Source organism: Periophthalmus magnuspinnatus, chromosome 14 (genome assembly GCF_009829125.3).
Source record: "Periophthalmus magnuspinnatus isolate fPerMag1 chromosome 14, fPerMag1.2.pri, whole genome shotgun sequence".
NCBI classification, from domain to species: Eukaryota; Metazoa; Chordata; class Actinopteri; order Gobiiformes; family Gobiidae; genus Periophthalmus; species Periophthalmus magnuspinnatus.
Genome location: NC_047139.1, coordinates 22,411,056 through 22,438,864, shown reverse-complemented (window position 1 = coordinate 22,438,864; position 27,809 = coordinate 22,411,056). Strand labels below are relative to the sequence as shown.

Sequence of the window (27,809 nt, the reverse complement as noted above, 5' to 3'; positions counted from 1 at the left end):
GCATTTGCTTCTGTAAGTGCAGCTTTTATGAGTCAATGGGCCAAGAAATCATCATTTACTCTGCACCCAGTCGTGGTGAGAATAATCGCCCTTATGCAGCGACTAGACAGAACGTATCCAAAATGGAGACTATTTTAAACCTTTTATGGACTCACACATATTCAGGCAAACTAGAACAGTTATGTAATCAATGTCTGATCTATAAGGTGGGTAGTACTCAGTTACATTTACTCAGTTATTTGAGTAACTCTTTCATACAATTTTATTTCTCTGAGTGAGTAGTTTCTAGACACTGTACATTTACTCCTACTTGAGCATGTATTTGACAGATAAACAATATTTGAGTAAAGGATTTGATAACTCTTCCCTCTGTGAGTAAGTCTACAAGTCACAAAAGCTTGATGTTGACATTAGTGTTTCTTGCAGCATGAAGTCTATCCATGGAGAAAACCAAAGAGCCAATCAGGCTGTTGAAGGTAACGCCCCTTCCCCTGCCCTGCTTGTTTAGCAGGGAGTGGGCGCTTAGCAATGCTGTCAATCAAACCTGTTGGCAACACTAGCGGGAGCAACCTTGGGGAAAGAAGGCGCCTGATTTGGCACTGATGTTCAAATCTTGATTTACGGACACAATAGCAAAATAAAACCACCTGGATCATGTAGAGCAGATCAGTCCAAACATTTTAAGACCAAAAAGACAAGACTGACAGCAGCAGTTACAGAGAGAAGGGTGACAGTTTTTCAATAAAAAGTGAATTGGAGCCAGTGGGGCTGGAAGTGCACAAACATTCACTTCCTATTTAGAAAGTGGCAGCTAGCATGTTAGCTATATCCATTTATATACAGTCTATGTTCAATTCCAAAGTTAAAATAACAAATCAGACGTTACACCTGGACAGTTACTTTTACTTGAATAATAGTTTCCCCAAATACAATTTTTTACTTGAGTACTTTCTTGGACTACTACTTTTTACTTCTACTTCGGTTAAAGAATTTTGAAGTAACGTTACTCTTACTTAAGTACAATTTTGACCTCAGTGGCTCACAAACTTTTCACACCAAGAACCACCAAATAATCTAAATCAAGTCTACAATAGGACTATTCCAGGTCTAATCTAGGGCTAAACAAAAAAATATCCAAAAGAGGACACAAAAGAAGATGAAATAACTTAAGCAAACCCACATCCACAGTTTGAGAACCACTGCTCTACCCACCCTATTGATCCTAATTCACCCTATAGATCCCAACATGGGGCTTGTTGTTGTGTGCTAGTGCATCATTTGTTCTGACAGCTGCTCGTGTGAATATATAGACGTATAAGGCTTCTAACAGTTCGTCTCATTAGCGTGGCCTTTCCATAGCTCTTCGTTGTACAGCAGACTGGTTCAGATCCCTCAGTGTTGGCTCTGATTCACTTTATACAAGGAGTTCTTTCAGTGAGCGTGCCACCCTGCGCTACCCTCTGTACAACAAAAGCCCAGTCTATGATGTGGGCTGGTGGCTTGCCTGGCGTTGTCCATAATCCCAGGGCATGTTATTGCTTTCAGGCCACACCAGTTAGACTCCTTTCCCCCTTGTCCTTTGTCTCAGGAAGCAGAGGAGATGTCCACGTGGTTATAGCGCCCCCTGTCTGAGCAGTGCTGGGACGACACTCGAGGGTCCGCTCTTGAGGTTGGTACACACTCAGCTCTGCTTGCAGTTGGACAGGTGCTCATGCATTTCTAAGCACTTGCAAATACAACTCTGGCTGTATTTGCCCCTGTCTATTGCTCGGTGGAGCTCTGCCTGTTGAGGCTGAAGCGTTTGTGGTGAGGTCACTGTAAAATAAAGAGGAAGGTTGAAATTCTTTTATTCATTGGTAATTGTGAATATGAAGGTCACATTATAATATAACAGTGGTGGAAGAAGTACTCAGTTTTGTTACTTAAATAAAAGCGCACTGCAGTATCACATGAAGAAATCTACTTAAGTAAAAGCATTAAAGTACCTATTTAAAAATGTGCTTTAAAAGTATTTCACGCATATTTTGATGACTTCTAAGGCTTCAAATGTAGTGATTTTGATGAAGATTTGTTCTGAATTTTGTTCAACAGAAACAACTGAATTGATTTGTTTTTTCCTTGCTGTTTTTATTTGTATATTTTAGTTTGCTCAAATTACAAACATGTTAATAAAACCTCTCAGTTTTTTCAGCAGGTCTCATACAAAAAATACTTGTACTTTTTCAGTCCTGTTAAAACAAGTAGTGGAGCAGAAAGTACAGATACCTGCTCTCAAATGGAGTGAAGTAAAAGTAAAAAGCATCTATTTTTAAATGTCCTTGTGTGAAGTACAGATACATGAAATTTGTAAGTGTAGTACTTTACTACTTTTACTTTGTTACGTTCCACCACTATAATATAATCATTAAATACATATTAATACATGACAAATTTAGAACCGAATTAAGCTATTTCCGTTCAGTTTATGCTAAGTGATCCTAAATGTTTTTGTTTTGTTTTTTTCTCAATTTTTATGTCATTTTAACTTAACTTTATCATATCAAGAACCTTTATAAAGATGTGTTAATAAACTAGACAATGTGAATGTCAGTCTTGCTCATGGTGTCGGTAATTTTAAATACAATTATGATATTTCTTAACATAATAATCAAACACAAATTATTCAATATTCTGTGACATCCCTAAACACACACAAACTTTTGACAAGAGGTCTGAATATACGCACAGTGCCTCACAGTGAGCCATAAAACCCTCCTCAGATATTTGAACATTTGTGACTTTCTCCTCCGCTCAGCTCCTAAACCCGCTGTGCTCTTGGCTTGTGAGTTAAATGCATTCTTAAGGTCAGACTCCCGTGTCACTGCGCCCATATCTTTTTGGTCGATCTCCCAAAGTAATGACTCTGAGGCACTGGGGTAATTTGCATGTGTGAATCAGCTCGTACCTGAGTCAGATGGAGGATCAGATCTCCACGTTCACATCACTAAATCCTTTCTTGCCCTCATTTACCAGCACCGGCTTCTCTGTGCGTGTGTGCCATACTAATATCTGCAGGAACATCAAGGGAGACAAATACATGTACCTACAGCATATTTGTGAATAGTATAACAGAAAAGATAGAAAAGATTTACATGAATCTTTAAAGGTTGCACTATGTCTCCATCAGGGGCAGCGCTAGGGGCAGGTTTTAGGGGCCCTAGCCTAACTAACATCCAATCTTGTCTAAAAATGCTCATATGGCAACGACAGAGTATTCAAAGTGAGACTACAATTAAAAAAAGTTTTCATAAGTAACTACATTGGCTAACTAAATTTAAACTTAAAACAGTGAAGCATGGTAGAGGGAGGGGGTCCACTTGCATCTATATAAGACTTTAAATTGACATTAAATGAGCACCTCCAAACAAAAATGTCTGACACCGCCCCTGGTTTCCATGGAGATGTTGTTGCTTTGCTTGGCATGTTCCACAGTATGGCATTAATCTTGCATTTAATCAGTTACAGATGTTTAAGTGGTAATCTATTGAAAATCATGCATTCTTACTGTGAATTGGCTCACCTTTCTACAAATCTGACATGTACTTGGCTTGGTTGTTACTGGTTGTACTTGTCTTAGAGATAAATATATTTAAAGCAGACCGGTTGTGCAAAATCGACAATTCAGAGCTTTTGGCAAAGTTGTAGTTGTTTTTCCTTCACATTTACCCTCTGGAAGTTGTTTTTGGAGTAGTTCGTGCATGGTTGAGCAATCTTTAATCACTTATAAATGACGCCATATTACCAATCAACCCACGTTTTCATTGCCACCGGTATATGCACACTGCTCTGTACTTACTTTGTTCTCCAAATACCTTTTTTTACTCAGTGAAAAAAACTCTACTCGCTCTTGTGACATGCCACTGTTCATGTTATGAGCCGACAGCTACACGGCTCTTTGTTGTGATGATGTTTACGGTGATGTTTCCCACTGTGCACCACACTTTTCTAACGCGTTCTCCAGCGGACTTGTTTCTTTTATTAAGACACTTTAGAGACACTTTTATGAGTATTGTGAATAGTGAAAATGTGCAAATTACAACAATGATCCACAGGTGTCATAGATTATAACTATAGAACAAACACAAGCACAACACACTTCATTTATGTCATACTGTGGAACATTCCAAGTATAACAATGGCAACCAGAAAAACTTTTAAGTTCAAATGAGGCTCAAATATGAAATGGAGAAGAGGAGTTTTAAGTTTTAAGTATTGTCCTCTCTCACCTTGGTGCAGTTTGCAGCTTTGGGCTCCAGGTCGCCGAGGGTAACCAGCTCCTTTAATAAGCTGCTCTCCTGATAGCCTCCCTTCACTCCTCTCAGTTTGAAATAGGCCTGAGGTTTGGACAGAATGAGGCGCAGGTTGATGGCAAATCCCGCCATATCAATAGCAAAGGGCCTGTGAGGGTCGAACACAGTCTTCCAGCCGAATACTTTGCCCAGACTGTTCACTTTAGGAGCCTCATAACGAAGTCCTCCCACAAAGGCTACAGGCCACACTGACACCCTCTTAGTGGAGCGCATCTGAGGACACAGGTAGAAGCATTTAGGGTCACTCTACACTTTATAATAACTACACTTTAATTAGTCTTAATAAAAATGAACAGACTCAATTCATAATAAACAAAACATGTATTAAGAATGTGTTTTGGCAGTTTAGCTTTGGATCATATTGTGTTCAGTAACATGTACTTTGCGTCATGCATTAACAATAATTAAAGCTGTACTATTTGCATTTTCTAGTGGAGAGTGCACTGCCATGTATATGTTACTGGTTTTCTTGAAAAGTTTCTCAGTATGGCATTAAACTGTCCAGTACTTTACTATGGGTGTTTTGGTTGCTCACAAATACCTTGGAAAACATGCATTCTTAGTGTGAATGGTCTTCAGAGATTTGACCTGTAACTTGGCCTGGTGGCATCACCTTTATTTCACTGTGATAGATAGATTTAACGCCATACTGTGGGACATTTTAGACAAAGCAATAACACTTTGTGATTGACATTGCTGATGTCTAGCTCTTGTCACCACTCCTGCCTCTCCTCACATCTTTGCCTAACCTCTTCAAAGAGCTCCAGGCTGTATGTGTTGTCATCATCTGCGAAGTAGACCACCCCAGGTTGGCTGGTGTTGACGTTTAGGGTCTCGCGGAGCCAGCGGAGAGCCAGGTTCCTCTGGATGGTCCCACGAGGTATTCGGGGGTCCCTGGTGTCCCCTCGCACCTTGTAGTTCCGGGGCGTCTCCACACTCAAATGAGTGTAGTTCAGACCAGTGTCCTGTAGGAGGCGGCTGACCAGTTTAGTTCTCTTTGGGGCATCCTCCACCAGGAGCCAGTGCAGGTTGGGCACATGGAGCAGGGTGTTAGCAAGGCGGGTGAGCTCGGCCTTCTGCACGGGCCGGCTGTAGGTGGGAGTGACCACGTGGAGGGTGGGGAGGATGTCAGACCAGGGCGGTGGGCGAGAGTACACATACTCAGTACGCACCACCTCCACAATGCCCCGGCCCGGAGAGGAGCAGTCCTTATAAATGTAAGTGTTCCTGGAGCGACCGCTGAGTCTGTCATCTGTGAGCAGATATGAAAAATGGTTTTATAAACACCAATTTTTAGACAATAGACTGTTACAGCAGCATGAAAAGACCACTATGTAACTTCTCTGGTGGGGGATTCTTCACCTATGTCTTCATGATAGATAACTTTATTGCCACATGGAGCAATCCTTACCTGACCTTACCAGACTGATATGCATAGCACTGTGCACATTTGTGTTTTTCTGTCTTAATTTGTGTAGCATCCTTGAGTGTCATGAAAAGCTTTATATAAGTGTTATGCATCTTTATAGCTCACACTTTTGTAACATCCAATTGAAAGAAAAGCCAGTCTATAAATGCACAAAGCTCTTACAAAATAGTCCATATTTCCACTGAGGCATGTCATTCGGTGTCATCATGTTTGTTTTGGTTAATTTGGATGCCCTGACCCCAATGCTCCTCTGTGAGTGGTCTAAAGTGGTTCACAACAGCACGTTCTGGGGAGGATTTATATGTGCGAGTTTGTGAATTCACCTTGATGGCCAGGTTAGAACAATCCAGGTAAAGCAATAATTTGGAAACAAGCAAGTGACAGGCCCTCCACCAGAAAGGTTTCATAGTGCACCTTTAACACCATACTACACAACTAAAAATGGATAAAACAGGAAAGTAGTGTCAGCTGTTAAAGGAAAAGTGAAGATTTAACCAGTCGCCTCAACTACAAATATGTAATATAAATGCATGAAAAAAAAAACCAAGAATGTAATTTCCCAGCATGTGACGTGTGACCTGAGGCTGCACTTCACATGTCCACAGGCTCTCTTAGGCTGTGACATAAATATTCATGCAGAATAAGTCTTAGCTGATTACTCTTGCGAGCAGAGAGCAGTGGAGTGATGGCGTTCTGGTGCCAAACAGTGATGAGCAGTGTCCACGGCAACACAATCAAAACAATGGCCACAATATCGCGTCTCTTCGGCATCTCCAGAGTCAGCCCTCCGTCAGAGCATCACCTGCAGCACACACACATAAATATCAGAAATCAGTTCTTAAGTTTTGAACAGGAAGTTAATGGAACCATAAGTCCCACCTCTTCATATCGGCAATTCATAACCGAAGTGTCTGTGTGACATTTCAGAACCGTACATGTATCACAATTTAGAAATCGCAAAAACAGGGATGTGAGAGGGGATAACGGGCAGGTGATAATTGCACTAAAGCCACGCATGCAGAAAAGGAACAGTAGACGATTACTCAAACATAGCTCAAACAAAATACAGTTCTAAGTAAGCTAATGACGAGGGTACAGCAAAATAAGGCAATAATTTCATACAAGTTTATTTAGCATAAAAAGCCTCCTTTAAGACTGCACACTTTCTTTTGATTCTGAAGTATCATTATCAAAAGTATGAAACTAAATACTGTAACGAAATACCCTACTCATTTGAGCAAGTATGGATACTGAAAATAAAGCACATAAATGGGAAAAATTAGACCAGATGGTAACAAGTACAATTATTTTGTGCTCTAAAAAAGAGCATTTTTATCCTCATTATGGTATTGAACACTATAGTGAGTATCAAGACTATTCCTTAATATCAACATTTATTTTAAAATTTTAGTTTACGTGACAACACTGTTCTGAAGCAATAATCTGTATAAAATAAGAGGCAAGGATCATTATGTTCAGAGTTTAACAAAAGCCTCATAATTCTGGTGAATATTTTAAAGTGTGGTGACAAAGACTGGGTCCAGCGTGGGTCTTTGTGTGTATAAATACTGTGCACACTTGTATGGAGAGAGGACAGCTGTGACCAATCACTTTATGCAGGCCTACTTTGTTCAAACTACTATAAACGGCTCAGATGTTGTTTCATTAAAGTGCATATGGCAGGTTAGACTCATTTCACTAAAATATGGTGATAAATACGTTTAAGATTGACTAAAATTCTTGCCTAGTTTTCTCTTTTTTTTTTGTATATGAGCATTCATTGCATTTATCTTTATACAGGGAGAGCTCTTATGACAGCTCTATTAAAATACAAACAAAATTAAAACAAAATCAACTGGATAGTCACATTTAAAACATTACAAACAGGAGCAGGTGTATTTATTGTGGGAGATGTGCAGGTGTGATATTAAAGTGCATTAGTGGCACTAGTGTATCCAGTTCTTAAAATGTATTCCATTTTTGAGAAGCAAAATAACCAAAAGCTTTTATTCCCATTTCAGTTGTAGTGCAGCCAGTTTTTTAGACAATCATGAGATCTTGTATTAAAAGTTCCCGTATCAAGCAAGTGAAATATCCAGGCAGTCTGTCAGGTAGTCCTTATAAATACATTTTATACAATGTTCTCTTCTGACAGATGATGATGGCCAACATACTTTTTCAGAGTGTACAGTGACGGGTTTTAAATTCATCACCTGTTATGAAACGAAGGGCTGAGTGAAAGAGTGTGTCTGAAGTTTTCAAAGTAGAGGCTGAAGTATGCATGTAGATTATACAGTATCTCCATAATCTATTACAGAAAGAAAGGTTGCTTGCATAAGTTCTTTTCTGTAATTCAATGGGACACCCGATTTTGGTAATACAATGTTTATTTGGATTTTAAACTGTTACATAATTCCAAGATATATATTTCAAAGGAGTTAAGTTGTATTTATATTTATAGTTGGTGGCTCTTTCAATCGATCTACTATTTAGTGTGTAAGATTTATAACTTCCACATGACTATTATTATTATTATTATTATTATTATTATTATTATTATTATTATTATTATTATTATTATTATTATTATTATTATACTGTTTTATTTTTTTATTTTTTTTATACATTTGTATTATTTTTGTTTTATTTGAATTCAATGTCAATTTAAGACTTTTTTTTAAGGGAATTTGGGATTTCATTAAAATCTTGAAAATGGCCTGACCAGCAGAGGGAGCACCTGCAGACAAAACAGCATCATCGACATAAATGTATGAGGCTTTCTCTTAAATTGCAACCATTTGAATTAATATAGTGAAAAGTAGCAGGCCTAAAACTGACCCCTGCAGCACTCTTTTGTTTAAAGTAAAACTTTTTTCCACAGCTGACACGTAACTGATGTAAAACTATGATACATATTTACCACAGGCACTATCCCACCAAACCAAGCCATAATTAGAAAAAACTAAACATGAAAATCTGTCTTATGCACTTTAATGTTCTGCATCTTTTATAGTGTTCTAATCCAAAGAAATTCTTATTTTGAGTGAAGTGCTGCGTAACTGGGCCATGATTATTTTCTGTGCATTCTTACACAACTGAACCTGACAGGGTGGCATCTTTAACACAGTATTTGAAAGCCTTTTGCTGCTTTTGGAGTTATATTTAGAGCAGTGTTGTAGGTTATGAACGATAAAACAGGTCGGGCTAATGGGTTCTCACTGTATTATTGTCAAAAGCGGATTTAAAGGAAATCTATGCTGAAGATGACCAGAGCTGAAAGGTCTGATGTCAAAGAGGCATTTAGTGAAGAAACACATACGCTGCACAACAAGAAGTAGGTCACAAAGTGCTCCCGGCTTTGTCTAGTGCTCTATAAAGATGGTGTTAAGGCTATTAGGGTTAAGATATTCACATTAAAAAAGATGATAATATGTTGACAGAAACGCATACCTATTCTGACGAGGGCTTGGCATTATGGCAAAAAATAAATTAATGTATTGATCACAATTTTCAATTCAATTTTTTAAAGGTCCTATATTATGCAAAATGTACTCTGGTGAGCTTTAAGCCATGTTATAACGTTAAATCCTCAAAAACATACCTGGAGATGTGTTTTGCTTCATTCACCCCTGTTTGCGTAACCCTTTATTATTAGTCTGTCTACGTCTCCAAAGCTCAAAATGCTCTGTTCCACCTTGTGATGTCATGAAGCGGTAGTTTTCAAGTCAACAACTACATTTTAACTTTAGTTCAGCAGGGATTGACAGTTCCAGGGCTGAAATGATCCAAATGTTTCTAGTGTGTGGAGTTTAAAAACATAATGGAGCACTTCCACATCACCACATGACATCACAAGGTGGAACAGAGAGAAAACAACATTATAACCTAGATCAGAAAATAGTCTAATATGGGCCCTTTAGATAATTGCAATTTAACGTAAAAAGACGTAAAATTTCTGTCCAATCTCTGTTCAAACTACATGATTATACTGACAGAGGTTTGGCTGTAGATGTCTTGCAGGCATGGCTGAATCTCCGTCTTGATTAAAATTCACTGAAAATGTGTTTGCCCTATTGTTAAAAGTGATTTGATCCTAAATCTAAACCCAAAATCAGTACACACATACTGTATACCTGGTTATTCTAGACTAGAGACTACAAAAAATCTAATTGGCTTTACTAAAACCCACAAGCTGCTGTTTAGCTCTTACCTTTGTTTCTTGCACATGGTCTTTAACCCATCTAGTCCCACTGAGAGGTCCATCTGTGTCCAAACCGTCCAAATACCTGCGAGATAACATACATAACATAACATAAAGAACATAAACACAATTTGAATCCAGAAGAGACTCTTGGATGTCTCAGTCTGCACAGTATTACCACACAAAATAAGATTAATTTTCTTACCCATCCTCTCTGTGCTACGGACACCTCCTGAGTGTTTAGACATAATTAGTCCTTGATTAAAAGCATCAGCGGCAGACGAGATCAAAGGTAGAGGAGCCTAATCAACACAAGCAACGCTCTAATAGGGTCGCGTCCTTAGACCACACGGCAGGAACCAACAATGAGATGAGTTATGAAGGTGACTGCGACTTTTAAAGCAATACAACACGCTTTAGAGTTATAGCATTAAATGTAACAGAGGTCCTTGGTTACACTTGTTTGTGCATGGATGTTCAACTTGATTCACACACGATGTAAATTACTACTAAAACACACATAGTACATTGACTCAAAGCTTAGTATCCATGGAGATCGTATTTGGGCCGCAACTTACAATTATTTTATTAGTCGGCAGTGAATTTGTCCTGTTAGTCAACCAGTTAGTTAGGTTTTTCAAATACATTATCAACCAAAGAAATGTTGAAATCTCGTGACTGAAGGCTTCTAGGTCCAGAATACTTACAAATATACTTTTTGACTATTTACAAATTACAGATTCATTGTTGCAGCCCTGATTTTATTGAAAGCGTCCAGACTTTTGCACGCAGCCAACTGCCTATGCTCACTGCGCATTCTCACAAAACACAAAAACAGGTGTAGCTGAGGAAAGGCTAGAGTAATTACTGATGAAAACAGCGCTGTCTGCCTTCCTGACAGGAGTATCCAGGCACAATTATCCCTGTCAATCAAACTGACACCTCTCGGAGTCTGTGGTCACATGGTGCGGAGGAGAATCAGGCTTTTCTGATGAGTTGATATTGACTGCAGATCCTTTTTGAATATAAATACCGCCCACATTAAGGGAGTGTTTTTTATTTATTTATTTTTTATTTGGAACATTGTCTTAAACCACAATTATACTGTTCTGCTTGACACCCTATGACTCCCATGGATCATTATGTTATCATCTAGACATTTTAAACTGCAATATTCACCTAAAATGACTTAATAGAAGAAACAAGTTGCTATAAATGTCATCACAACAAAGAGCCGTGAAGTTGTTGGCCCCTACTATGAATAGCTGTAGATCAAGCACTAGCAAGTAGATTTTTTTTGTTTTTCACACCAAAATGACAATGCAACGGTGCTAAATCTACACATACCGATGAACAAAATAAAATGAAGTAAGCACAAAGCAGTGGGCGTATGCCGGTGGTGGTGAAAACAGGGATTGATCAGCAATATGGTGTCTTAAAATAACAGATTAAAGATTGCTGCAGCCTGCATGAATCACTCCAAATGAGAGAGTAAATGAGAAGGAAAACTAACAAGGTTAAAAGCTCTGAAAAGTATAGGTCTGCTTTAAGCCTGTCATTGCAGATCTCATTTAAACTTTGCAAACTTTGTAATTTTGTAAAAACAAAAAGAAGTCAATTAAGTGCTCAATAATACAATACTACCTATCCCTTTGAGGCTGAATAAACTGAAACTGCATTTCGTTTACAGTTACAATTCAATGCTGTGGGCACTAATGATGCTTACCAGAGCTCCCTGATCATAAACTGTTCCTGCCTCAAAGCACCAAAAGGAAATCAGACTAGAGACAGGCTCATATTTATGCAGGCCCCAAGCACTTGTTTGGTCCAAGAGTATGGATAAGTTATTATTGGGTTTCAAATGCCACCAGAACATTCCATAGGCCAATAATATTTAATACAGACAGATGAAGCTAAAATTAATATTGTTAAAATGCCTTTTTTGTTGTAATTTGCAGTTATTTCAGAGTGTAGTCAGTAACAGAAATGATCAGGTCCAACACTTGTGCATTTACCTTTTAGATATTTCATGGCAAAGTACAACAATCAATATGAAAATCTGGCTCTTGCCCCCAGAATCTGAAAACCACCAATAAGTCACAGTTATGATGAGATCAGAGCTGGAAAGTAACTCACCATAGTGTAGTTGAGTACATTTTTGGGTGATTTCTAGCCATGTAATTGAAATAAGCTACACTTTAAATCTTATTGAGTACTGAACAGCTGTTTTTTATTCATCTCTGACCCTTTCTGAACTGACACACACACCAGTGTATGCAGATGTAAAGAGCAGGATTTGAACTGCCAACCTTCACATGAGTGGACAAACACTTCCAACTGTACTTTAAATACAATTTTGGCAGCAGCACTTCTACTTTTAGTGTAACTACTTTTAATAGAGCACAAATTGTCCCTTTTTTCGGATTTCGGAATAAGATTTTTGAACAGGTCACTTCCAAATATAATTTCTACAGAGAAGTTGCTCCTGTCACGCTTATATGACAAGCTAATTATCGTCTACTGCTGACACAAAAGCTTTATCTGGTGTTTTGTCAGCAAATTCACTTGTCAAAGCAAAGCAATGAATGTCAAAACACCAAATGAAACACCAACTGCTTTGAAACTCTCTGCAATGTGACCTCAGACTGAGACCAAAGCATTATACAGACTCAAAGACAACGCTGACAGCTCGCTACAGCACTGGTACTGCACTGGTACTGCACGAGAATATACGCTTTACGGGCTCTATTGGTGGTTTAGAATGTGATGTCATACTCCCAGACGGGATTACATTGATTACATTGTTCTTTGCCATGAAATATCCAAAAAGTAAAAGCACAAATGTTGAAGCTTATCATTTCTATTAGTGACTAGAGCCAAGAACTCACATATGCATTTTAACAATATTCGTTTTCTGTATTAAATATTATTGTCCCATAGAATGTTGGGATGTGATCTGAAACACACCAATATGTTGTAATAATTTGCAATTTAGAAAGCTTTTGCCAAAAATTTGCAGCAACATCAACATGGGCCATATCCATGGGTTTCAGAAGTGATTTAGGACCGTTGCCATAGCGATTAACAATTTGAAACTCGGTGTTACATCTTTTGAATGGGAAAAAGTCCTCAAGCAGTTCCAAATGAAACACACGAATATTTAGTCGACTACAGCCCTACCACAGCTGTACCATAACATACCTCGTAATTACAATGGCGTATTATGTACACACACGGATGACTAAACCTCTTTGATATCTGCTGTTTACAGTTATGGACGCTGGCCAAGCCCAATAGCTGACTGTATACATGCCGGTCCATTCTAAACATCTTCTTGTATCAGCATCTATCCCACTCAGCTCTGCTCACTGTTCAGTTGGGGGATTATGGTAAATGGTACTCAAAGCATTTTACATCAAGGAACCACTTACCCATTCATATACACATTCACACACACACACACACACACACACATTCACCAGTGTACACAGACACTGGGGGCACGGTGGGTGTCTTGCCCAAGGACATAACAGCATTTATCTGGGGGACTTGCAACTACACTGGCAACCTGTGGGTCATTGGATCTGACCATTTAACCAATGATGTTTATGTACATCACGAGCGGGATTTGAACTGGCAACCTTTGGATCAAAACCCAATCAAATACCAACTGAGCTACTGCACTATTAGAAAGTGATATTCAAGACAGCACTCAACATTTGTATTATTCATATTACAGAAGAAACTCTTAAGTATTTTGGACATGGCGTCTGATGTAGGCTATAAGTTCTGATATCTGTGACCCAAAATCAAGAAATTATATGGGTTTTAGCGTCCATTTGTTTTGAGGATATGTCAGGCATAGTATTTTAAATTGTCAATCACTATGGCAACCGTCCCAACTCTGAAACCAATTGGAACAGTTTTTTTTATCTAAATTGTAACATGAGGGTGAGAAGTATATCACAATAAAGCTACTCTTAGAAATGCAGTTAGTAAATGTAGCACACCCACCTCTGTTAAAGAAGACGTCCCATAGCCACGATGAAGCAGCCATGACAGATATTCAAAACCATTATGAGCTATGCATTGTTTAGGAAGGTTCCATGTAGAATTGGGGTGACAACAGCCTGGTCCCAGTCCCCTCCGTGTCCCATGGACCCTGTCCAATCCCAACGGAGCAGGGTGGCGTCCCCGGTGCCAGCCCCTGCACAGACAGAGGAGGTCACGGCGCTGAAAGAATGCTGCTTCTCATTGCAAAAACAAAGGCCGGGATTGTCAAAGCTTCTCTGGGTGAGGAGCTGAGGCGGAGGGCAGCCACGGCCCGGAGGACATGGGACAATAGAATAAATCGCATAATAAAACAGGTCACACAAGCTGGACAAATGGAGTCCTACTTATGTGTCAGATGCCCTCCCATCCTCTTATATTCCTGTGTGTCTGACGCCCTCACTTCCCTCTGTCTTTCTGTGTGTCAGATGCCCTCCCATCCTCTTATGGGTTTCAGCTTCCGGTTATAATAATTGGCTTTAAATTATTAACTGCTATGGCAACAGCCTTAATCTGTCATCATTCTGGACCCTTGTAAATTCCAGTGTGTCAGTTGCCCTCCCAGATTCATATATCCCCTTGTGTCAGATGCCCTCCCCTCCTCCTGTATCCCATTGTGTCAGATGCCCTCCCCTCCTCCTGTATCCCTGTGTGTCAGATGCCCTCCCCTCCTCCTGTATCCCTGTGTGTCAGATGCCCTCCCCTCCTCCTGTATCCCTGTGTGTCAGATGCCCGTCCTCTGATCCATGATTTTCAAAATTATGATAAATTAGGAGCGTTGCCATAGCGATTAACAACTGAAAGCAAAACTTAGAATATTTTTGAATGGGAAAAACTGTTTCATATAACCAAAAGCTGAAACTCATGTATTTCCTTGAGTTTCAGCTGCCCTCCCATTCTCTTTTATCCCTGTGCATCACATGCCCATACATCCTCCTATATCCCTGTGTGTCAGATGCCCTTCCATCACTTTGCGTTCATTGTCTGTGGGGGAAAAGCACATTGCTCCTGAGGTTCCTTCCTATGCCAGCAGAGTTATGAAAAGAAGCGTGCAGGCTCCTTTTCCTAACTTCTGCCTAACTCAGCAGACTATTCCGACAGTCCTCGTCATGGCAGACGGTGGCGCCCATCCGGTTTTGGCTTAAAAAACTACGAGGTTTCTTGGCAATTAGAGGTTTTCAGAGCCGAGGAGAGAGGAAAGGTTGGAAGAAGGGAAGAGATGACGAGGAAGGAGAGAAGGATGGAACAGAGAAGGAGGTAGGAGATGAGGAGGGAGGAGAGAAGAATTGAGTGAACAGTGAGGGAGAAAAAAAGGGAGAAGAGAATACAGGAGGTGAGGGAGGTGGGGGAGGATGGAGGACAGAAGAAGGAAAGAGAGAAGGAGGGAGAAGAGGAAGTTGGAGTGAACATTGGGGAAGAAAAGATGGGAGAAGAGAATTGAGAAAGTGAGGGAGATGGGGGGAGGATGGAGGACAAAAGGAGGAGACAAGGGAAGAGAGAAGGAGGTAAGAGAGAAAGAGGAGACATGAAGGGAGGAGAGGAGGATGGAGGAGAGAAGGAGGTAAGAGAGAAAGAGGAGACAGGTAGGGAGGAGAGCAGGATGTAGGAGAGAAGGAGGTAAGAGAGAAAGAGGAGACAGAAAGGGAGAAGAGGAGGATGGAGGAGAGAAGGAGGTAAGAGAGAAAAAGGAGACAAGAAGGGAGGAGAGGAGGATGGAGGAGAGAAGGAGGTAAGAGAGAAAAAGGAGACAAGAAGGGCGGAGAAGAGGATGGAGGAGAGAAGAAGGTAAGAGAGAAAGAGGAGACAGGAAGGGAGGAGAGGAGGATGGAGGAGAGAAGGAGGTAAGAGAGAAAGCAGAGACAGGAAGGGAGGAGAGTTGAATGGAGGAGAGGAGGGCAAAAGAGAGAAAGGAGAGGAGGATGGAGGAGAGGAGGACAGAACAGAGAAGCAGATAGGAGACCAGGTGGGAGGAGAGGAGGATGGAGTGAACATTGAGAGAGAAAAGAAGGGGGAAATTAATACAGATGGTGAGGGAGGTAGAGAAGAGAAGGAGGAGACAATGAGAGAGAAGAGGAAGATGGAGGAGAATAGGAGATAGGAGACAAGGAGGGAGGAGACGAGGATAGAGACGGAGGAAGCTGGTGGGAGCCTATAGTCATAAACAGTCACACAGGCCACTATAGGCCACTATATTGAGCACAGAAGTATTTTTGTTCATTCATCCGTCATTTCTAAACATGTGAAAGGAGAGCAGTGTAGTGGGAGCTCCAGGCTGTGACGATGTTCAACAGTGGGCAGATCTGCATGAGTTTGAAGTAGTGAGAGGCAGCTCCGAGTATCTGCTGGGGCCAATCATCTGATAAGGGCCCGTCCAAGAACAAAGACTGAACATAAGGGGAGTTTGGCACAGTTTGAGGCCGTCTTTGTTTTCAATCAAGTTTTCAATCAAACCAGTACGTAATACATGTCTTATGAAATATCTGTACTGTACTGGACAACTGGATGTAGGTGTTTTGTGTTTCATTTTCAATCAATGTGGAATGAAAATTCAGTTTCAGTATATACGTATATATACGTGGTGGAACGTAATAAAGTAAAAGTAGTAAAGGCAAGCATTTTTAGAAAAGTCTGAGGTTTATTACTAAGGTTTATTTTTAACAGGTTCATAATTTGAGCAAACAAAAATATACGGATAAAAACAGATAAAAAAAAGTTGTTTGTTGTTGTCAGTTTTTCCTATTTAACAAAATTCAGCACAAATCTATCAAAATCACTACATCTGAAGCTTTATGATAACGCTTTTAAAGTAAATTTTTTCATGTGATACTTTTACATGTACTGAGAGTATTTTTTGCTCCAGTCTCTGTACTTTTACTTAATATTGAGTACTTCTTCCACCGTTGTACTTTTAAGCATACATTTTTTCATAACATAACAAAACTAGAACCTTTATAATCACAACATAAAAAACCCATTTCAAATCCAAAACTAAAATGAGGTTTTGAATAAATATCGTAGCAAGTAGCAATAAGTAGCACATCAGCGCCAACCGCATCTGAGCAGTATATGACCTACCTAACCCTCTGCCCTAGATCCCTAAATGGGCCAGAAGTCTGATGGACATGTCTACTGACGAGATTAGGATTGCTTCATGCCTCTGAGTAAGTTTATTTTCCTGAGTTTGACTGCTCTAAAAAATGTCTATTTTTACCTACCCCCTGTTTCCGCCAACTTTTCTGTACTTGAACAAGTCAGCCTTTATTAATTCATATAGTAATGTACATTTTAAAAACACACATTTGAGTATTGGTTAAACTTATCTGTTGTGTTAATATAGTTTTGGGTATACTTACATGTTGGATTCCAGAGGCAAACGGAAGTTAAAACTCCTAGTCTGCCATTTGAGCAGGTGGGAGCAACCAAATACTGATTAAAGGGGGGATGTCCTGAGTTACTTTTACAGTACTTTATTTCCATTATTGAGTTACTTATGGAATATATTAGAATTATGTTTACATCTTATTGGTTATATTTGTTTTGTGGCTATGAGAGGCGGTTAAGTTGTAATTATGTGTACTTAGTTGTGGAGTTTCCCCTTCCTTAATGGTTTAGTCCACCCAGGTAGACTATTTAAGGTAGTGGTTGCACCTGTTCTTTGTTGTATGTGTTGGCCAAGAAGATGAAATAAAAAGGAGTTTTATTTTTACAAATTTTTAAGTCTGCCTGCATCAATTTTTGAATCCCTCCACCAGCCGTACTGACAGGATCAAACCATAGACTGTGTAAAGAAGTGGACTAAAGAAGTGTGACGTCCCCCATAGTGTTCAGCTCCAGTCTAATGAAACTCGTCAAGGTTAGCAGTTATGGGAGTGAATTTGGAGCCAAGTTCCGTATTAGGAATTCTGATTGTAAGAATCAAAGTAACCAAAGAGCCCATCTGGAGTGAAGCTGTTGAACATAACGCTGACAATCAAACCTGTTACTTCTGATAGCGGGAGCCACTTAATGGAAAGAATGCAGCTGATTTGCCTGTTAATAATGTTCATATCTTGAGTTACGGACACAATAGTGAAATAAATATACCAGGGTCATGTAGAGTCATGTAGGGTCAAATATGATGAGCCTGACTGCAGCAGTTACAGAGAGAGACATTTTCTAATGTAAAGTGAATAGGAGCCAGAGTCGATCGAGCCAGACACACACCCATGATCACTTCCTATTTGGAACAAGGTGGCTGGCAGGTTAGCCATGTCCATTTATACATACAGTCTATGGGTCAAACGTGTACGGTCCAACTATGTCATATCGACTTTTTTCAACAATAAAATCATGGTGCTATGGTAAAATACCAAAGACGATTCACCTGTTTATTTTATATTAAGCTGTTTCATATCAATATAGCAGTTTATGATGAACAAAAAGTGCCTATGTTATAGTTTAATACAAATACAAAATACTCAAAATATCATTACATATCTTCTTTAGTGATGTAATATTGGATTTGGATCTTGAATCTTTTTCTTTCTAATTTGTATGCATTTTTACACTGATTAACACTGAACCAACACAGGAATCCACACAGAAGCAGAGCAGACCACACAAGTTAGCAATTTGAGCACAGAAAACATTCAGCCTCATAATAACAGTTAGGTTTTTGATTATTATTATTGTAGTGCAACATTTTAGTTAACGTTCTGCATAATTTGAAAGGGTAAACTCACTCCCACTCTCAGTTTGAACCATTTTAAACAGATCTGGGCCTTGGTCATTTCTCTCTGTGATTAGTATTTTTGTTAAAATGAGTTCTCACATTTGCTTCTGTCATATAAATAAATAGTAAAAGAGCTAGTTGTTTGAACAGCGCTTTGAAATGAACGTATCCAAAAGATTCAGATCCCCTAAAAGAGCTGAAAGTCCCATCACTAATCTTCTATAAAAGTTCAATTCTCTTTCAAAACAGTGCCGTCGGGGAGGACAGATGGCTCAAAATGACACCATTGTGCAGTTTGAATACCTCCCATAGAACTAAATGTGTTGTAGTTGTGCTATAACATTCAAATCATTTTCCACACTTCAATTAATACTTTCTGGAGTTGACAATCTGTTTATTGGGTAGGCATAGTGAAGCACAAGTCTTACACTGTGCAAGTTGCTGGTAATTAGCGACTTCTTCTGCAGAGAGTCTTTGGAAATGTCACTTGGCTGTCACCGCTGTTTTATTTTTGTTCACATAACTGTAATGATATAACGTGTGGATTGAAATTAGCAGTGGAAGAAAGAAAACTGCTCACTGCCAAATGCAATCTACTTACAGTCTGACAGTGTAATAAAAAAAGAGTTGATATTTTGATAACAGTCATTAAAAACACTGAAAAAATTACAGCTAAAATTATCTACTGAATACAAAAATCATTACGGAAAATAAGAAACAGAAGCTGAAACTCGCTACATGATTCTTAGAAAAATATAACACAAATCCTGACTGAAATTTATTTAGTTTTAGTCTTAGAGTGTTTGAGTACAGTTATATTGAGTACAATTATTATTATTATTATTATTATTATTATTATTATTATTGTTATTGTTATTATTATTATTATTATTATTATTATTATTATTATTATTATTATTATTATTATTATTATTATTATTATTATTATTATTATTATTTTGTTTTAGTCAAGATTTAGTCAGATAATTAATTTTAGTCTTTGCCTGGCAAGTCCAGAATGAGACCTCTCAGCATTTTTATACAGAGGGATACCAGTCCGGTCACCAATCCCTCCATCACATCTCAAGCCAAATTCAAATACGGCCATCCAATCAGTTTGTTTATTTCACTGATGCATGAAAAACAAAGGAGCTCATTGGTCACTCATCATTTTGAACAAAATCAAATTTCTCTGACCTCACATTAACAGAGTTTTGTGCTTCGCTCATTAATTCTGCAGAAATCGACAATGTTTTTCTGTCTCCTGAGATATTTTTTGTAAACAGCCATATTTGTTTTGAAAGGAATGGACTATGCATGTCCCTGATTGGCTGATCCACCTGTCAATCACACCCATCTTAACTCAGGGAGATTCACTGACCAGACTCACATCTTCATAAAGTATTAGAGAAATGTGTATTCTGGATCCCAGACAATTTTGGTCTAATGTTAGTCAAATGCCACTTAAGTGAGCTGTAACTTTCTTTTCTTTCTTTCTTTTTTTTTTTTTTTTTACTGATAAATTGTATTGCATTGCTTGATTGGACATGTTCAGACGTGTTCCTTGGATATTGAATTTTTTTGGTTTGGTTTGGGGTTCTGGGATTAAAAACTAGAACTGGAGCTACTTCATTGATGTTTAGGTTTTATTGTTTCAAAAACATCAGTAGACTGTTGGTCGAAGAAAAATACTGAGTTTTACTCATAGTAAATTATATATATCTAAATATCTATCATTTAGTCATAGTTTAAGTATTTAATTATTCTTTATTTAGTTTTAGTAAACAAAAATATGGCATTGACGAAAAAATTAACAGTGTTATAGTGTTATTAAGTGTGATGTCACTTCCGGGTACAAGGCAGGCAGCATGGTAGCAAAATTTAAAAAATAAATAAATAATAAAAATTTTAAAAGCTATAAATCATCTGTGTTTTCAGTTAGACTTGGAAGTGACATCATGACTTAACAACTCTATAAATATGTCCTATTAAAACAAATGGCAGATTCTTGACTTGAGTGCATTCAGTGGGTGGTATGAAATTATGCTATTCCCTGTGAATATGTTTACACGTACAAATGGTGTGAAGCGAATATTTAACAAGTCCAGCTCCCTCCGAGTGTGAACAGAGCAGTTCACACTCCTACCTCCTACATCAGTGCCATATTAACCATAAGAATATGTTTTAGGAGAAGCTGTTACAGAGTTGTGTACAATCCTCATAACTGTGAGCATGTGCTTTTTGCTAAATGTTGATCAATAAACTAAAAATGTGGCACTTTCTATAACTAAATGGAGCAAGATTAAAGGGAACATATTAGAAGATCTAGTCATTAGCTCACAGCATTGTCCTGCTTTTGAGACTTTAGTGCTCTGAAAATGTCAGTTTCCACCTACCACCTATACCCGCCCACTTTCCTATAGGCAACTGCATTTGTGTCAAAACATTTTTGACACACAAGTTTCTCTGCTTGCTACAGGGAAATGCAACTATGAATTCTGTGTTTTTGACAGGAAGTTAACTGTCCCATTTTTATTACTAACATGTTTTGCCGTTTATATTTATTGTATCACCTAAAACAATACAGCATGCAGATGTTATAGACCCAGCTGCCTATCCTTTTCAGTTGTATATGAGGATTTTCTTTCTGCTCTTCCTATTACCCCTATCTAGTGGTGTCCCCCAAGGATCTGTTCTTGGTCCCTTTTTATTCCGAATTATGTGCCCTCTGTTTGCCAAATCTTTCACAAACACTGTGTTCATTTAATAATAATAATAATGGCTTACATTTGTAATGCGCTTTACAGGCTTGTCAAAGCCTCTCAAAGCTCTACACTATAGTCATTATTCATTCATTTCCACACTTGGTGATGGTAAGCTACTATTGCCGCCACAGCTGCCCTGGGGCAGACTGACAGAAGTGAGGCTGCCAATCTGCGCCATCAGCCCCTCCGACCACCACCTATCATTCGAGCACACATCACTTTCATACTAGGCAATGTGGGTGAAGTGTCTTGCCTAAGGACACAACGACAGAACTTGGTCCGAGCCGGACTCAATCCTCCAACATTCAGGTTGGGGGACCAACACTCTAACCACTGAGCCACTGTCGCCCGTTCTGTTAATTTTCACTCATATCCTGGTGATCCTCAAATTTGTATTCCTTTCCCTGACAATGATCTAATATTCATAAACCGTCTCATGTTTGCAACTACAAGCTCATGTTTGTATAAGAAATGCAATTAAACAACATCTCTCTTGCTCTTTCAAAGTTGCATTTCATTATTTGCATTTGTTGATGGAGTAAATAATTATAAGATTATTTCCTCTGAGGCAATCAGTAGAATTGATTCAATAATCCTAATCAAAGTAATTATTGCGTTAAGAGCAGGGCATTCGTATGACAGTAATCAAGTTTTGGCCAGAGGGCTGAGCAACTCAAGACAACTAATGAGTTTAATCTAATTAATCCAATGATCAAACCCCAAACACTGCATCCCATTATAAGTGTGACTTTTTCATGCATTCCTTTTAATGTCATTCTTTGTAAACACTACTTTCACAAATGCAGATGGAATTTATTAAACCTTTTACATGTATTTATGAAAAAGGCCAAAAATGTGAATTCTTGTGCAGGTCCAAACATAGACTGTATAAGGAAGTGGACATAGTGAGTGTGACCTCACCCATAGCATTCAGCTCCAAATTCGGAGACGAGTTCCATATTTGGAATTCCGACCGCGAGTATCATATCATCACACTGGATTGCTAAATTGCGCATAGCAACTCTGTCATTCAAACCTTTTGTTAACGCTAGCGGGAGCAACCTCAGGGAGAGAAGGCACCTGATATGTTTGTTATTAATGGTCATATCCTAATTTACGGACACAATAGAAACAACATAGAATTAAAAACTCCAGGATTAATAAAACATTTTAGACCAATATGACAAGACTCATTGCAGCAGTTATGGGATGATAATTTTTCAATGTAAAGTGATTTGGAGCGAGAGTCGATGGTGCTGGAAGTGCGCCTGTAACAGCTCAACATCATGTCTAAATGTATGGCCGCACCTTAATCTGAATAAATTAGCATGTATCTGAACCTCCCGCAGAGCCTCATGCACATATACAAATAAATAAACAATCAGGCTACACTCAAATGTAATCATCAAGCATCTCTCTACTGATTATAATATAGGGCCTTTCAACCTTTTTTGCCTGGAGAGCTATTTTTTACAAAACAAAAGTAACAGAAAGCTACTCTTGTTAGCTGTTACAAGAAAGTGAGATGCTATAACGGTGACAGCCATTCTCAGATAAAGCACCGTTAGATACCTATAAAACACAAACCATTATTCATGGTATATGGTAGGCAAGTATCGTAAAGGACCCGTATTTCCCTTGGGAGCAAATTTTGTCTTGCCCCAGATCAGATATATGGTATAAAAGGTCAAAATAAGTCAGCTGTGTACTGTCTGCATCTAATTAAGTGTTTTATTGTTTTATTTTATATAAGAAAAGTGCTTTGGGACAACTTTCTTTTGCTTATCTAGCAGGTCAGACGTAGAACACACTGCTGCTGATATACCAGAGCAGCAACACCGGCTCGTTTTCGAAAGCTTTTAACTTCTAACTTCAAATGAACTGCTCTATAATTGTAGGTATATTAAGTGTCTTGTATGTATAGTGAGTGTGTTGTATGTATAATGACCTTGCTGGTGTTTTATATTTGCTTTTGCTGTTCTGTCGAGGGACTGAAGATGGAAATTATAGTCATTTTAAAATGTTCATTAATATGCATTGCTCCTTTACAAATGCATAAAATAAGAAATAATGTCATATGAATTCCTAAATCCTTTGGGAAACTACTTGGAAATGGGAGGACTGCTACTGGTTGGATTTTGCATTATATTCATTAGTAAATAAACAAAGCATTGGTTGCATTTGCTTCTATGAATACAGAAGAGATGTTGATTTTATGTTGGCTAAAAATGTAATACAATGATTTCAGGTGTTTTGGATTGTGATTGTGTTAATGTCAGCCTGGTAATGAATGTAGAGCACAGGATAAAGATATGCAGATATGATCACAGAGGAGACAGAAATGCAATTACGCAGTTTGGAAATTTGTCTGTGATCTGAATGCCAGTGAGTGTGCATAACAATTATAACATGTCGCACGGTGGTTGGATGGGGGTTAAAGTGTGGTTTACGTATATGTGTTACTCAGGTAGGGCGTCAGTGTCAAGACTTTCATATAAAAGCACTCTCTCTCCTCTCTGTCAGTGGTGTTTCACTTATATCATAACCCATATTATCTACCCAACAGAGGGGACAAAGGAGTCTGTTGTCCCAGACCTCCCGCCTTTAGGATCCCAGAATTGGATCCTCTTCATATTAATTTATATTAGAGGGGGGCCTATGTGAGGTTTCTTGCCTCTGGCCCTCAAATTTCTGTCAACAAGCCTGCTACCCAGAGCCATCAGCCTCTGCAGCTCCTCGTCTTCACCACCGTGTTGTTTTTTCATCCTTGCCTTTACCTCGTCTTAGAGCACACTCTCAGGGTGCGTTCACAAATTTAGGACAAAAACAGGATTAAACCCAAAACTAAACATGGAATTAAACACGGACTAGAATGACACTGAAAGCAAGTCCACCTTAAGACTATAATACGCATTATTATCAATTGTAAACACACCCCTGATCCCCACTGCCTCTTGGAGTTGAAATTCTACACAACTATCAGGTATTTACAGACGCAGGAAGCATTCAAATTTTGGAATTTCATGATGCCATAATTTCAGATGGAAGGCAGGGATCTACAGTATATAACTCTATGGGAGGTTCACTGTTTTTGCTAAAAATCTCCAAACTTTCAAACTTATCGTCATATGTTTGGTTTTGGGTCCACAAATTTGCCTTATTAATCTTAATGTTTAAAGTCCTTTATACTTACAACAGTCATATCTTTGGGGTTCAAAGATGGCATCACTTTTTGAAGCGCTTGTGGAAAAAATAATTTCACTTTTCTTTCATGTTTCATTTAAAGTGACAGAGAAGACGTCGGACGTTTTGCCAGTTTTTGTTTCATGTGGATAGGCCCAGTAATTAGAAAAATATTAACAATAAACCAGGTCAACAAATCTGCAATCTGACAGTTAAACAGCGATTAAACAGGAGATTCTGGAGAAGTCATATGAATGCGACCTCTTTTTGTCATTTTTGTCATTTTTGTCAGATTTCGGATATATGACATCATCCCGGGGTCGTGACCTAAGCGAGTTTTTGTTAGCAGACAGAACCCCCTCTGTTCTGGGAGATATGAGAGAGAGAGAGGACTTCACAGCCTCGGCTCTGCCTCCTCTTCATCGTCACTGATACTGCTTCTACACTCACTCTGTGTATTGATCTGCACATACAGCGTTCCCTCGGCTTCAACTGGGAATGTGTCTGATGTGAGCAGGTTTTCAAGGCTGTCAAACAAGCACAAACGCTCACTTAAATGCACTTTTCTATATGTTCATCTATGCATGAAGCAAGATGAAGATCGTAGAGAAAGACTGTAGATTAAGATGGTTTGGTTGGATAAAACTAATTAAAGAAGACATATTGTACTTGTATCTGCTCTATAGTTATAATCTATGACACCCATGGATCATTATGTTATAACATGGACTTTTTACATCGCAATATTGGTCTAAAATTACTTAATAAAAGAAACAAATCCACTGACTTCCCTGGTGTCCAATGGGAGCTGATGTCGCCATAAACGTCATTGCAACAAAGAGCTGTGTGTCAGCCGCTCCTATGGATAGCTGCACATCACAGTCGTGAGCAGGAGAATTTTTTTTTCTTGGTACCAAAATGTCTACGTGATGCTGCTGAACCCTTCGTGTATCACCAATTAAGAAAATAAAATTGGAGAATGAAGAAGTACGTCACAGTGGGCGTGTTCCAGTAACGGTGAAAACGGGGATTGATCAGCAATATGGCGTCTTAAAAATTACTCAAACATGCACGAATCACTCCAAACACAACTTCGGGTAAGTAAATGCTGAAAAGCTCTAAAAAAAGGTCTGCTTTAAATCAAACTACTGTTTATAAAATTGCACTCCAAAGTATAAGTGGAAGTATATCATGCTTTTATGATGTCATGCCATATAATACAAAAACAGTTGTTGGTCTGTTAAAGTACCTCTTCAAGAGCTTTTTTGGCTTTCAAAATGATCAGCACGACAGGAGCATAGCCTTAAGAAAGCATTAGAACAGGGACTAAAGCAGGACTAAAGCGGCGCTAAAAAAGAACTGCACCACAATTTGTCTGAAACCAAACAGGATTTCTCTAAGCTAAACCCAAATCAGAGTAAATCAACCAACCAATTTATTACTTATTAATAAATACATACACCAGCGTTAGACCAACACTAAACTTATTTGACCAACCGCTACAGCAATACAACTGCAAAAATGAAATATACTTGAGACTTTAAACCGGGATGAGGGGGCCTTTTTACTCTCACACACGGGATAGCGCTGTCGTCAAGCCTCCAACATCACGTGACCACTGTGAGGAAGACGCTAGTGAGCAGTCGAAACTGTCAGGTATGAAAAGAAACTAAGCCTTGGTCTGAAACAGAATCTATAATATTAAAAAAAATAAATACTTGTACCACAATTTGAAAATATTGGTTTGGAAATGTATAATTTTCCCTAAACATTTGAAAGCAGCATTTATGGATTTATCTAAAATCTTAACCCATTGGGCATTTTCACACTCCTTGCTATTCTAAACTATATTATGTCTTATTTAATGCATGCAATGTTACAAGCCATTTCCATTCACCATCAGCACTTGCGTTTTCCTAACTTTTCTCTGCTCCTTCTCCTCTCATTTCATTTGGCACATCACCAGCCGTAACCGAACTACAAATCTCTTTACCTTAATTCCAGACAGATGCGAGCGATCCACTCTGTTGCCTCCTCTTCTTGATTGGAATGTTCACAACATTCCCGTTTCTGTGTTGGAGATGCTATGTAGACGGCGTGCTCCTGAATGAATGGATAAATGCTTAGTTACAGGGATGTTAGCGCGATGTGCTGCGTTGCTGGTGGACTGCGCGAGCTGTGAGGGAAGAGAGGGGAGATTATTCACCACTCTGCCCTCCTCCTCCTCCTCCTCCTTCTCCTTTCTCTCTCGCTCTCCTTTTTCTCACCTCACTCTCTTCTCGCTCCTCTCTCATCTACCACCTTGCCTCCCTCTCTTTTTTCTTCTCTCCTTTCTCCTCTCTCCTCTCTCATCTACCACCTCACCTACCTCTTTCCTCTCTCTTCTCTCCTCTCTCATCCACCACCTCGCCTCCCTCTCTTCTCTCTCCTCTCCTCTCTCTCATTCTTTTCTCATCTATCACCTCCCCTCTCTCTCTCCTCTCTCTTCTACCACCTCACCTCCCTCTCTCCTCTCTCTCTTCTCTCACTTTCTCATCTACCACCTCACCTCCCTCTCTCCTCTCTCTCTTCTCTCACTTTCTCATCTACCACCTCACCTCCCTCTCTTCTCTCTGGTCTCCTCTTTCACTCCTCTCTCCTCTTTGATCTACCACCTCGCCTCGATCTTTCGCTCTTTTCTCCTCTCTCATCTACCACCTCACCTCCCTCTCTTCTCTATCTGCCCTCCTCTCTCATCTACCACCTTGTCTCTTGTCTCTCCTCTCTCATCTACCACCTCTTTTTCTCCTCTCTCATCTACCACGTCTCCTCGCTCTTCTCTCTCTCTCCTCTCTCATCTACCACTTCACCTCCCTCTTGTCTCTTTTCACTTTTCTTTCCTCTCTCATCTACCATCTTGCTTCTGATCTCTCCTTTCTCATCTACCACCTTGCCTCCCTCTCTTCTCTCTCCTCTTTCCTCTCTCATCTCCCACCTTTCCTCCTTTGCTTCTCTCTGCTCTCTTCGCTCCTCTATCTCCTCTCTCTCTCCTCTCTCATCTACAACCTTGCCGCCCTCTCTTCAGTCTTCTCTCTTCCCTCCTCTATCTCCTCTCCTCTCTCCTCTCTCATCTACCACATTA

The 27,809-nt window shown here is 39.2% G+C and overlaps 1 protein-coding gene across 1 annotated transcript; it reads right to left on the bottom strand.

The window, feature by feature from the left end:
* Nucleotides 1-1,215: 1,215 nt before the first annotated feature.
* b3gat1b (beta-1,3-glucuronyltransferase 1 (glucuronosyltransferase P) b) lies at nt 1,216-26,835 on the bottom strand. Its single transcript, XM_033978561.2, has 8 exons — nt 26,682-26,835; nt 13,994-14,186; nt 9,989-10,064; nt 6,438-6,580; nt 5,099-5,601; nt 4,266-4,562; nt 2,945-3,048; nt 1,216-1,815 (listed from the first exon to the last, which is right to left on the bottom strand). The coding sequence occupies exons 4-7, from the start codon at nt 6,547-6,549 to the stop codon at nt 2,962-2,964; spliced, it is 999 nt and encodes a 332-aa protein (XP_033834452.1). The 5' UTR covers nt 6,550-6,580; nt 9,989-10,064; nt 13,994-14,186; nt 26,682-26,835; the 3' UTR covers nt 1,216-1,815; nt 2,945-2,961.
* Between the last annotated feature and the right edge of the window lie 974 nt (nt 26,836-27,809).

Excerpts from the sequence above, each read along its gene's own strand:
- b3gat1b (XM_033978561.2), bottom strand. The coding sequence starts at position 6,549 with ATGCCGAAGAGACGCGATATTGTGGCCATTGTTTTGATTGTGTTGCCG. Across the intron at positions 4,563-5,098 it reads GCCTGGAGCTCTTTGAAGAG|ATGCGCTCCACTAAGAGGGT; the intron begins GTTAGGCAAAGA and ends CTGTGTCCTCAG. Across the intron at positions 3,049-4,265 it reads AAGCTGCAAACTGCACCAAG|ATATTAGTATGGCACACACG; the intron begins GTGAGAGAGGAC and ends ATGTTCCTGCAG.